At 42.6% G+C, this 12,515-nt stretch overlaps 2 protein-coding genes across 3 annotated transcripts in view; one reads left to right on the plus strand and one right to left on the minus strand.

Annotated features, from left to right (window-relative positions):
* Nucleotides 1–409: 409 nt before the first annotated feature.
* Nucleotides 410–5,261, minus strand: rabl3 (RAB, member of RAS oncogene family-like 3). Of its 2 annotated transcripts, none has more exons than XM_014164012.2 (8): nucleotides 5,045–5,261; nucleotides 4,607–4,698; nucleotides 4,270–4,399; nucleotides 4,060–4,174; nucleotides 3,753–3,903; nucleotides 3,430–3,501; nucleotides 2,041–2,079; nucleotides 410–1,920 (listed from the first exon to the last, which is right to left on the minus strand). In XM_014164012.2, the coding sequence occupies exons 1-8, from the start codon at nucleotides 5,088–5,090 to the stop codon at nucleotides 1,864–1,866; spliced, it is 702 nt and encodes a 233-aa protein (XP_014019487.1). In that variant the 5' UTR covers nucleotides 5,091–5,261; the 3' UTR covers nucleotides 410–1,863. The 2 variants fall into 2 exon arrangements, with proteins under 2 accessions (XP_014019487.1, XP_014019488.1); XM_014164013.2 differs by having other exon boundaries at nucleotides 4,613–4,698; nucleotides 5,045–5,257.
* Nucleotides 5,262–5,319: 58 nt separating this feature from the next.
* gtf2e1 (general transcription factor IIE, polypeptide 1, alpha) overlaps nucleotides 5,320–12,515 on the plus strand; it is a 43,715-nt gene continuing 36,519 nt past the window's right edge. Inside the window, 2 exon segments of the mRNA NM_001173567.1 lie at nucleotides 5,320–5,394; nucleotides 5,859–6,506. Coding sequence (NP_001167038.1) covers nucleotides 6,059–6,506 — 448 coding nt within the window. The 5' untranslated portion in view covers nucleotides 5,320–5,394; nucleotides 5,859–6,058.

The raw sequence follows: 12,515 nt of genomic DNA on the forward strand, positions 1-12,515 counted from the left end.
TTTTATCCAGAGACACCTATGATTGTGTACATTGTTGCTTGACTGAATACGAATCAGTTAACTGTATGACAGAACTTTGTAAAATCATTTTTTTAGTGCCGAGTGCTGACTTGAACAAAATCAATAAAGGTGATGTAATCTAATATCTGTTCCTGCACATTTGAAACAGTGATTCATAGCACACGTCCATAGTTTACAGCACGGTTGCAAACGCACCTTGTCCTCTTAACCTCAGTTGTTTTCTTATAGGCTCTATGATTTCCCGGCCGTCAAACTCCTAGACAGAATATCTACAAGCACTAAGGATGGTGTCCTAGCCCAAAAGGTATAAGGCTGGGTATTATGACCCATACAAGGTACCACAGGAAGCATCCCATGCTTACATCCAGAAAATACCTTGAGTCCTGGATTAATTTTGTCAAAATGTTACATTTGTATTCAGATTTCTATGTTCTTTTTATAACAATTAATATTGGAAAATAAATTGAAACACTTACTGTACATCTTTACTATGTCATATTATGGGTAATCCTGAATGAATCATGAATGAGAAAGTTACAGATGCAAATATCCGAACCAAGACATGCTAACCAAGACTTTCTCGCTCATCATTACTCACGATTCATCCAGGACTATCCGTAATCATGTTAAGATCCACATTAATGTAGAAGTGTTTAGAAACATTCTTATTTACAATAAGTGACTCAAATGACACAATACATGATTCACCATTAATTTCTATTAGGCAGAAAAATAATCTAAAACAAACCAAACAAACAGCAAATGCATCCAACATATTTATAGAGTCACACGCTTGATGTAGTCATTGCGTCCTATGAATATGGGACCAAATACTACACAAGTGAATTTGTCCCAATGACTTTTGGTTCCCTAAAATGGAGGGACTGTCCAAAAAGTGCAATAATAGCTAAAAGGTTCACCCAATATGGATGAAAATACCCTCAAATTAAAACTGACAGTCTGGACTTTAACCTCAGTCATTGTATCCTTTTCACATCCAAAGTACAGAGCCAAAACAACAACAAAAGTGTCACTGTCCCAATACTTTGAGCTCACTGTATATGCCAATGAGGAATGAGGGGGACGATTAGGTGGCCATGATGGAAGTGGGGCCAGGTTGAGAAATTAGCCAGGACAATGGGGTTAACACCCCTACTCTTACGATATGTGCCAAGTGGGTTTGACCACAGTATTATAGGTCCAATGCAGCAGTTTATATCTCAAAATTATTTCTGGGTAACAAATGTGATTGTTTAAAGTTGGCAACCTCTGGAACGGTACCTTTTCTAGTAGGATAGAGTCATATCCATTAGGCCAGAGAACAGCATTCCACACTTTTCCTTCTCCTGTACTATACACACAGGACAGGGCAAAGTGAGGAATACTGTCCTCTAGCCTAATGGATATGGGTCTATCCTACTAGAAAAAGGTACTGTTCGAGGTTAAGAAGCTATTTCTCAATCAAGAATTGTGCTAGGACTGTCTGGGAGTGGTCTGAGTGGGGAGTGGAAAACTAGCTATTATTGGCAGAGAGGTATGGAACTTTCTTATTGGTCTATTAACTAAATGTATGTCACCAGGCCAAAACATCCCACCACAACAAGCTGAGATTTCACTCAGTGTTTTCAAACAGCTCTTACACTAAAAGGAAATTATCACAATATTATTCCAACCTCAGTGTGAAAAAAATATATAAAACACAGAAAAATCACATTTGACTGCACTGGGCCTTTAACAGAGAGAAGAAAAAAAGTGTAAGAGAGAGACAAAGTACACTTGTTGAGTGAGGGACTGTACTGAAGCAGGTTGAAACCAGAGGCCCCAGCACTGTCCACCTCCATCTCAGTCGTAGTGAACGCTTTTGAAGTTGAAGCGTTTCCTCTCTGTGAAACCTGTCATCTGGAGAGAGGAGAGATGGTTTTATGTTTCAAGTCTAAAGCTGATAAAGTAATGGTTTCAAAATTGGAAAGACCAGAGCAGTGTTTCATGTTCATTATGGCTACATAGACAAACACTTACTTGACTAGGGTCTCTGGTGAAGTATCTCTTCTCTACGACCTAAAATAAAAGACAAGTATTACGTTTTTTTTTATACATGCTCATGCACTCTTGAATAATGAACACCTATGTATAGAAAGAACAGTATCCAGTGCCGTCGGAAAGTATTCAGACCCCTTGACTTTCCACATTGTTAGGTTACAGCCTAATTCTAAAATTGATTCAATTGTTTTCCCCCCCTCAATCTACACAGAATATCCCATAATGACAAAACAAAAAACAGGTTCAGAATTTTTTGCAAATTTATTAAAAAAAAATATAATAAAAACAGTAATATCACATTTACATAACTATTCATACCATTTACTCAGTACTTTGTTGAAGCACTGTTGGTAGCAAGCTTGGCACACCTGTATTTGGGGAGTTTGTCCCATTTTTCTTTGCAGATCCTCTAATGCTCTGTCAGGCTGGATGGGGAGCGTCGCTGCACAACTACTTCCAGGTCTCTCCAGAGATGTTCGATCAGGTTTAAGTCCGGGCTCTGGCTGGGCCACTCAAGGACATTCAGAGACTCATGCGTTGTCTTGACAGTGTGCTTAGGTTTGTTGTCCTGTTGGAAGGTGAAACTTTGCCCCAGTCCTGAGTGCTCTGGAGCAGGTTTTTAATCAAGGATCGCTGTACTTTGCTCCATTCATCTTTGCCTCGATCCTGACTAGTCTCCCGGTCCCTGCATCTGAAAAACATCCCCACAGCATGATGCTGCCATCACCATGCTTGACTGTAGAGATGGTGCCAGGTTTCCTCCAGACATGACACTTGGCATTCAATCTTGGTTTCATCAGACCAGAGAATCTTGTTTCTCATGGTCTGCAAGTCCTTTAGGCACATGACAGCAGGCTGTCATGTGCCTTTTACTGAGGAGTGGCTTCCATTAGGCCACTCTACCATAAAGGCCTGATTGTCCTTCTGGTTTTTGCTCTGACATGCACCGTCAACTGTGGGACCTTATTTAGACAGGTGTGTGCTTTTCCAAATCATGTTGAATCAATTGAATTTACCACAGGTGGACTCCAAGTTGTAGAAACATCTCAAGGATGATCAATGGAAACAGGATGCACCGGAGTTCAATTTTGAGTGTCATAGCAAAGGCTCTGAATACTTACGTAAATAAGGTATCTGTTTTTTATTTGTAATAGATTTGCAAAAATGTCTAAAAACCTGTTTACGCTTTGTCATTACAGGGTATTGTGTGTAGATTGCTAAGGAGTTGTATTTATTTAATCCATTTTAGATTAAGGATGTAACGTAACAAAATGTGGAAAAAGTCAAGGGATCTGAATACTTTCTGAAGGCACTGTATTAAGGGGGTTAAAATATGTAAGAAGAAGCATCCGCTTCTGAACATTTCACCTTGTCAAAGAATCTGCTCAACTTCACAGCGTTGGACGTGCCTGCCGCAAAGTATCTTTGGTTGGTGCAATCCTGTCATGAGAGTCAAGGACAAAACATGACCTAAACCCCAAGCCTCAATGCAAAAAGGTAAAAAAATTACTTCCACTACCTGTAGCCTATTCAATAGCTGTTACAATACTAATGATGTGTGCCCACACATTAGGCTTTCATTGTTAGCAAAAGTACATTGCTGCAGAAAATAAGGTTTTCTTTGACCGCGTGATTGGTATCTCAGAATCCATATAGGCCTAGAAGGATAGTTGAGGTGAGGCTTCACCTACCAGGTTGATCTCCTCCGCGTTGAAGTCTTCAGACAGGAAAGCTGTCCTGGTGAGAACATCATTCCTCTTGTTCTCTGGGATCTGGTCAAACTTGGTGCCGATCAGGAGCAGAGGCACAGAGCTATCAGCAAACTGTTCTCTGTCATAATCACTGGAAGTATTCAGGCAAGACATTCAAGATAAGACTTTCAAGAAGTACATACACTTTCTCCAAGTGCCTATACAGGATAGCAACTTCTATTTAACAAGCTTTAAAATGTATTAAATTGAGGTAAGCTATTTGATTCCAGCAGTAGTAGATACTTGCCCATTTGAGACGATTACCCCCGTTGGGGAGGAGTCTTTGTTCAAGGCTTCTAGTGACCAGCGATACAGATTCTGGGAGGATTTCTTGTTCGTCAGGTCGTGAACTAATACAATACCTGTAAGGATACAATTATCTGTCATTACAGATCTATACAGGTTATCATTTTCCTCATGTGGTGACTGATAGAGCCAGTCAGTGCTGCGTCTTTACCATTGACAGAGTTGTAGAAAACTGCTCTGGTGCTTTTCAGACTGCTGGTACTGCCCACAGATCCTCCAACATCCCATAATTCAATGTAGTAGGTCTTCTCCTCTGGAGTGCCCTCCTTGTAGTCGTGGACCTGTAAAACCAACTCTTAGAATAACCTTAGAATATGACTGGTAAACCTCCAAGTAAAGTAATCTTCAGGGGGATAAAAATCAAATGAGTCGACTAAGGTAACTGAGTTGAGTTTATTTTTCTACAGGGGACTGTGCACATTAATCAACATTTCAGTAAAAGTGCCGGTTTTAGCCAGTCGGCAAATTCTACCGCAGTCATTTCCTACCCGTACATCCACGGAGCAGCCTACAGTCCATGATGGATTTCCCAACACTTGGTTCTGACACAGCAGATGAACGAGTGAGGACTTTCCAACACCTGCCATGACAAAATCATTTTAGTTAGTGAGACAAATACAGTCTTTTTCAAGCACATAGCTAAGTTCACTTCTCATGTCTTGGTATATTTGTAAATGCATCAAGGGAAGCCATCAGCAGAGAATAGAAAATAAGATTAGACTTTCAGATGCTTTTCTAAATAACAACTATAGGTAGTTAGCAAACATTAGCTATATGTCTAGCTTAACTAGCTAGTTACCACGGATAGGAACAAGGGGGACATTCATGTTTTAGATAAGCATTATATTTGACCAAACCATGTCGAAAGACACAAAATTTACAAAAGACAATACGATTAGTGAGACATAAATTAATAGGATACCAACCTGAATCACCCAAAACTAGCACCTTCACTCTGTCAAGAGACGCCATTTAATTTTTGTCCTGGAAGTAAATAGTAAAGTTCCATCCCCAAAAAATAACACTTGTTCTCTGATTGGTTTAGGAGAACGGTTCCGTTTCAAACTGATCCACTTTTATAACAACAACATTAGAAATTGTGAACGTCAATCAAAAAAGTGTTGCGTTGATTGGCTGTTAAAGTATAGCATTACGTACAGCCAATCGGAATAGAGAATTCTTTTTCCAGATTTCCATGGCGAAAAAATATAGAGAAAAGTACGAAGCAGCTCATCCACACGCTTTCAAGTTATTACAAGAGAACACATGCAATTGAGTGAGTGTCGGATTTTCTGTATTTCATACATGTGTTGTAGTTAAAGCTAGCTAGCTCGTTTATTCTCATAGAGATCAATTGTGTTGCGCTAACCGGTGATGTAGCTAGCCGTAAACTGAGCTAGCTACTGTTAGCATAGTTGCTAGCTAGCCAGTTTCATTTCTATTCATTCCGTTTCCATTCGCGAGTATTAGCGAACAACAAAAAGTATCGTTTGCTAAATAATATTTTGGCTAAACATATAAGTTCTGCATTACAGCCGGTTCATCTCTCATTTGGATATGTTTGACTGTAACTGTTATGACTTACAAGCTATCTAATCACATTGCAACCCCGTCCACGTTGGATGAACACATGTTCATGTTTTTAACAAAGAGTTCCTTAGTTATATAATAATCCTACTGATGGATGGTGATGTCTAAGTTTCAATACCAGAATGTATAAACAGTGTTCCTTTGTTGCAGATCCCACCACAGAGAAGGACCCCCTTGACCCCTTGCTGGGGTTGTTCCCTCTCAAGATCCTCTCTTTTCTGCCTGAAGTTTACCCACCCTCCTGTCCAACCACCCACAGACACTTTTCAGGCTATCTATTGTAGCCTTTACTTGTTCCGTAAGCCACTCTCTCTACCAGTCTGCTACCCCATAGGACAGCCATATAGAAGATGTCAGAGCCAGAATTATTAACAGAGGTCCCTGCTTCGCTGAAGCGCCTGGCCAAGCAGGTAGTGCGGGGCTTCTACGGGGTAGAGCATGCCCTGGCTTTGGACGTCCTTATCCGCAACCCCTGCGTCCGCGAGGAGGACATGCTGGAGCTGCTCAAGTTTGACCGAAAGCAGCTGCGCTCGGTGCTCAATACGCTCAAGGGCGACAAGTTCGTCAAGTGCCGCATGCGGGTGGAGACGGCTCCCGACGGCAAGACCACGCGTCACAACTACTACTTCATCAACTACCGCCTGCTGGTCAATGTGGTCAAGTACAAGCTGGATCACATGCGGCGGCGCATCGAGACGGATGAAAGGGACTCCACCAACCGGGCGTCATTCCGCTGCCCCTGCTGCTTCAGCACCTTCACTGACCTGGAGGCCAATCAGCTGTTTGACCCCATGACCGGTGAGGAGAGAGAGGGTGGGGGGGAGTAGGTGGGATAATAGGGTTGAGGGAGGAGAGGAGGAAGTGAGAGGGAGAGTTTTGCAGCAGCATGAGACGGGCAGAGAGGCACTGGCGGACTTCCCATTAGGCAGAAGAGGCAATTGCCTCAGGCTTCACATCATCAAGGGGCCGCATGAGCTAGGCATAATATATAAACCTGCACAAAACGTTAATGATGCACCGATATTACATTTTTGGCCGATATCCGATGTTTTTCTTGTCCCCCCCAAAAAACGATACAGATAATCGATATTTACAATTTTTGTGGCCTTTTAAGCATTCTAGTACAGTTAAATAGTTAACACAGACATGGACGCAGCGGTCTAAGTCACTACAGTCTCTTGTTCGAATCCAGACTCTTATCACATCTGGCCGTGATTGGGAGTCCCATTGGGCGGCGCACAATTGGCCCAGCATCGTCCGGGTTTGGCCAGGGTAGGCCGTCATTGTAAATCAGAATTTGTTCTTAACTGACTTGCCTAGTTAAATAAAGGTTACACACACGCACACACACACACCACACTGACCCCAAACATATTTTGTTGGCATTTACGTATGTCCCCATTACCAGTAAAACATAATCAAAACCTATTTATTTCACTTACTTGCTGTTTTGTTGTTCATTTCTTCAGTCATTTCATTCTCAACCTGGATTTCTATGGAAAGCCGTTTGGGTCTTTGTGTGTCAAAAAAGATACACGTCAAATAACACTATTCTACAATAACACTATTTGACGTGTCAAATAAGCTTGTTGACCAATCAGGATCTGAATATGACTGCACGTCACATAATAATTTAACGCGTTCATACATTTTTTTTGTGTAATTAATGTGTAATAACTACATATCACTTGTATTTCATATGTCACAACGATTCATCGATACGTATGCTGTGATGCTGGTGAAGTTGTCTCGCACACCTACATTGCTGGTCATAAAAAAAAGCTAGCTAGCTCATTGATGCAAACAATGTTCTTCCCAAAAACATAGCAAAATGACAATCTGTTTCAGGAGCTATAGTTGGCTAGCTAACCATATAGCTAGGTGTCATCCATCTAAACTAACCCTAATTTATAAGACAGTTCTTATTTCATTAATGGTGGTCGGACCAGCTATGTGAAGCTAGCTACAATAGTGGACTTTGAAGTTGGCCTTCAAAATAAAAGTATGGCATAATTCTACTGTTTGTATTCATTTGCATCACTGTCAATGACAGACTTTTATTTTGAAGGCAAACCGTGAATTCCACTATTGTGTCTAATCCTTATTGTGGCTAGCTTCACAAAACATAACCCAGTTCTGTCGAGCCTCACAAGCATGATGAAGGTAGCTGGCTGCTTTTAACGTTAGCTTTGGGCAACGGGGTTAAGTAGCTGGCTAGTTATTTATTTTCATGACCTGAAGTTCAATTTTAATAGGCGAACAACAATTGGCAACCTAGCTAATACTTACTCACAAGGACTCCTAAATTATTGCTAAGAATAATGAAAATGACTGCAGTTTCTACTAGTCAATGTTTTCAGGCTGGTTGTATTTCTGTTAGCTAGGTACCAAGCTAAAGCTAGCTAGCCCAGAAGTTGCAGTCGAACAAATTATGCTTTATTACCAACGCGGTATTGGAAACACATTGTTCGTTGTCTGTGTTTGCTTGTTTGCAGGCTTTTTGTACAGCTTTGACAGTGCGACTATCTTTTTTGACACGCAAAGACCCAATCGGCGTTCCATCGAATTTATGTCATGAAGATATTAGCAGTGATGCTATTACTGTGTAACTCCGGTAGGGCAACAGCAGCAGGCCACAAATGTGCATGTGTCTGCTCAAATGGTCAGAAACAGACTCCATGAGGGTGGTATGAGGGCCCGAAAGCCAACATCACCCACGACAGAGAACAGTTCATTGTCAAGGGCATTGAATTCCTTTATCTTGGCTTTAATGGATTTCTCTGTTGTGTTGTCTCGCTGAAATTTCAAATGACTGCTCGACTTATCGACTGCTCGATCCACACAGCAGACATTGTGGGGTAGTTTAGGGATGCTGTGTTGCACGTGTAGCACAAACTTGTACCTGGCGTCATTACTTCATGTACCTACGTTATGTAGGTATGCACGTCTGCTTTGACATCGGTTTTTAACATCGGCGTTAAACTAGACATCGGGCCGATACCGATGTTGGCATTTTTAGCTAAGATCGGCCGATTCCGATATGTTCACCGATATTATCATGCATCCCTAGAAAACGTTATGCTGAAGTACTGAAATTCCCACAGAAGAACGTTGTTTCTTAAAATATATATACACTGCTCAAAAAAATAAAGGGAACACTTAAACAACACAATGTAACTCCAAGTCAATCACACTTCCGTGAAATCAAACTGTCCACTTAGGAAGCAACACTGATTGACAATAAATTTCACATGCTGTTGTGCAAATGGAATAGACAACAGGTGGAAATTATAGGCAATTAGCAAGGCACCCCCAATAAAGGAGTGGTTCTGCAGGTGGTGACCACAGACCACTTCTCAGTTCCTATGCTTCCTGGCTGATGTTTTGGTCACTTTTGAATGCTGGCGGTGCTTTCACTCTAGTGGTAGCATGAGACGGAGTCTATAACCCACACAAGTGGCTCAGGTAGTGCAGCTCATCCAGGATGGAACATCAATGTGAGCTGAGCAGGAGGAGCACTGCCAGAGCCCTGCAAAATGACCACCAGCAGGCCACAAATGTGCATGTGTCTGCTCAAACGGTCAGAAACAGACTCCATGAGGGTGGTATGAGGGCCCGACGTCCACAGGTGGGGGTTGTGCTTACAGCCCAACACCGTGCAGGACGTTTGGCATTTGCCAGAGAACACCAAGATTGGCAAATTCGCCACTGGCGCCCTGTGCTCTTCACAGATGAAAGCAGGTTCACACTAAGCACGTGACAGAGTCTGGAGACGCCGTGGAGAACGTTCTGCTGCCTGCAACATCCTCCAGCATGACCGGTTTGGCGGTGGGTCAGTCATGGTGTGGGGTGGCATTTCTTTGGGGGGCCGCACAGCCCTCCATGTGCTCGCCAGAGGTAGCCTGACTGCCATTAGGTACCGAGATGAGATCCTCAGACCCCTTGTGGTGCGGTTGGCCCTGGGTTCCTCCTAATGCAAGACAATGCTAGACCTCATGTGGCTGGAGTGTGTCAGCAGTTCCTGCAAGAGGAAGGCATTGATGCTATGGACTGGCCCGCCCGTTCCCCAGACCTGAATCCAATTGAGCACATCTGGGACATCATGTCTCGCTCCATCCACCAACGCCATGTTGCACCACAGACTGTCCAGGAGTTGGCGGATGCTTTAGTCCAGGTCTGGGAGGAGATCCCTCAGGAGACCATCCGCCACCTCATCAGGAGCATGCCCAGGCGTTGTAGGGAGGTCATACAGGCACGTGGAGGCCACACACACTACTGAGCCTCATTTTGACTTGTTTTAAGGACATTACATCAAAGTTGGATCAGCCTGTAGTGTGGTTTTCCACTTTAATTTTGAGTGTAACTCCAAATCCAGACCTCCATGGGTTGATAAATTGGATTTCCATTGATTATTTTTGTGTGATTTTGTTGTCAGCACATTCAACTATGTAAAGAAAATAGTATTTAATAAGATTATTTCATTCATTCAGATCTAGGATGTGTTATTTTAGTGTTCCCTTTATTTTTTTGAGCAGTGTATATTACACACAGTACCAGTCAAAAGTACCAGGGCTTTTCTTTATTTGTACTATTTTCTACATTGTAGAATAATAGTGAAGACATCAAAACTGTGATATAACATGTAGTAACCAAAAAAGTGTTAAACAAATCAAAATATATTTGAGATTCTTCAAAGTAGCCACCCTTTGCCTTGATGACAGCTTTGCCACACTCTTGGCATTCTCTCTACTAGCTTAATGAGGTACTCACCTTAAATGCATTTCAATGAACAGGTGTGCCTTGTTAAAAGTTAATTTCTGGAATTTATTTCAGCCAATCAGTTGTGTTGGGACAATATAGGGGTGGTATACAGACGATAGCCCTATTTTGTTAAAGACCAAGTCCATATTATGGCAAGAACAGCTCAAATAAGCAAAAAGAAACAACAGTCCATCATTACTTTAAGACATGGTCAAGTCAATCTGGAAAATTTCAGGAACTTTGAACGTTTCTTCAAGTGCAGTCGTAAAAACCACCAAACGCTATGATGAAACTGGTTCTCATGAGGACTGCCACAGGAAAGGAAGACCCAGAGAATAAGTTAGAGTTACCAGCCCCAGAAATTGCAGCCCAAATAAATGCTTCAGAGTTCAAGTAACAGACACATCTCAACAGCAACTGTTCAGAGGGGACTGTGTGAATCAGGCCTTTGTGGTCGAATTGCTGCAAAGAAACCACAACTAAAGGACACCAATAAGAAGAAGACTTGCTTAGGCCAAGAAATACGTGCAATGGACATTAGACAGGTAGAAATCTGTCCTTTGGTCTGATGAGTCCAAATTTGAGATTTTTGGTTCCAACCGCCGCGTCGTTGTGAGATACAGAGTAGGTGAATCGATGATCTCTGCATGTGTGGTTCCCACCGTGAAGCATGGAGGAGGTGGTGTGGGGGTGCTTTGCTGGTGACACTGTCTGTGATTTATTTAGAATTCAAGGCACACTTAACCAGCATGGTTACCACCGCATTCTGCAGCGATATGCCATCCCATCTTAGTGGGACGATAATTTTGTTTTTCAACAGGACAATGAGCCAACACACCTCCAGGCTATGTAAGGGCCATTTGACCAAGAAGGGGAGTGATGGAGTGTTGTGTCAGATGACCTGGCCTCCACAATCACCTGACCTCAACGCAATGGAGATAGTTTGGGATACTTTGGACCGCAGAGTGAAGGAAAAGCAGCCAACAAGTGCTCACCATATCTGTGAATTTTTACAAGACTGTTGGAAAAGCATTCCTCATGAAGCTGGTTGAGAGAATGCCAAGAGTGTGCAAAGCTGTCATCAAGGCAAAGGGTGGCTACTTTGAAAAATGCAAAATACATTTTGATTTGTTTAACACTTTTTTTTTTTTTTTGGTTACTTCATGATTCATAAGTGTTATTTCATAGTTTTGATGTCTTCACTATTCTACAATGTAGAAAATACAACAACAAAATAATAGTAGCGAGGCTATACAGGGGATACCGGTACAGAGTGAATGTGCTGGGGAACAGGTTAGTCAATGTAGGTAGAGGTAAAGTGACTATGCATAGATAGAGAGTAACAGCAGTGTCAAAATGTGTGTGGGGGGGGGGGGGGACGACGACAATGCAAATTGTACCGGTAGCCATTTGATAAGCAGTTTTGGAGTTTTATGGCTTGGGGTAGAAGCTGTTAAGAATCCTTTTGGACCTAGACTTGGCGCTCTGGTACTGCTTGCCGTGCGGTAGCAGAGAGAACAGTTTATGACCAGGGTGGCTGGAGTCTTTGGCAATTTTACAGCCTTTTCTCTGATGCCTGATATAGAGGTACTGGATGGCAGGAAGCTTGGCCCCAGTGATGTAATGGGCCGTATGCACTATTCTCTGTAGTGCCTTGCGGTCGGAGGCCGAGCAGTTGCCGTACCAGGCAGTGATGCAACCAGTCAGGATGCTCTCGATGGTACAGCTGTAAAACCTTTTGAGGATCTGAGGACCCATGCCAAATCTTTTCAGTCTCCTGAGGGGGAAAAGGTTTTTGTTGTGCCCTCTTCACGACTGTCTTGGTATGTTTGGACCATGATAGTTTGTTGGTGATGTGGACACAAAGGAACTTGAAGCTCTCAACCTGCCCGTCGATGAGAACGGGGGTGTGCTCGGTCCTCCTTTTCCTGTAGTCCACAATCATCTCCTTTGTCTTGATCACGTTGAGGGAGAGGTTGTTGTCCTTGCACCACACGGTCAGGTCTCTGACCTCCTCCCTATAGGCTGTCTCGTCGTTGTCGGTGA

The sequence above is a fragment of the Salmo salar genome, chromosome ssa21 (genome assembly GCF_905237065.1).
Source record: "Salmo salar chromosome ssa21, Ssal_v3.1, whole genome shotgun sequence".
Classification (NCBI taxonomy): domain Eukaryota; kingdom Metazoa; phylum Chordata; class Actinopteri; order Salmoniformes; family Salmonidae; genus Salmo; species Salmo salar.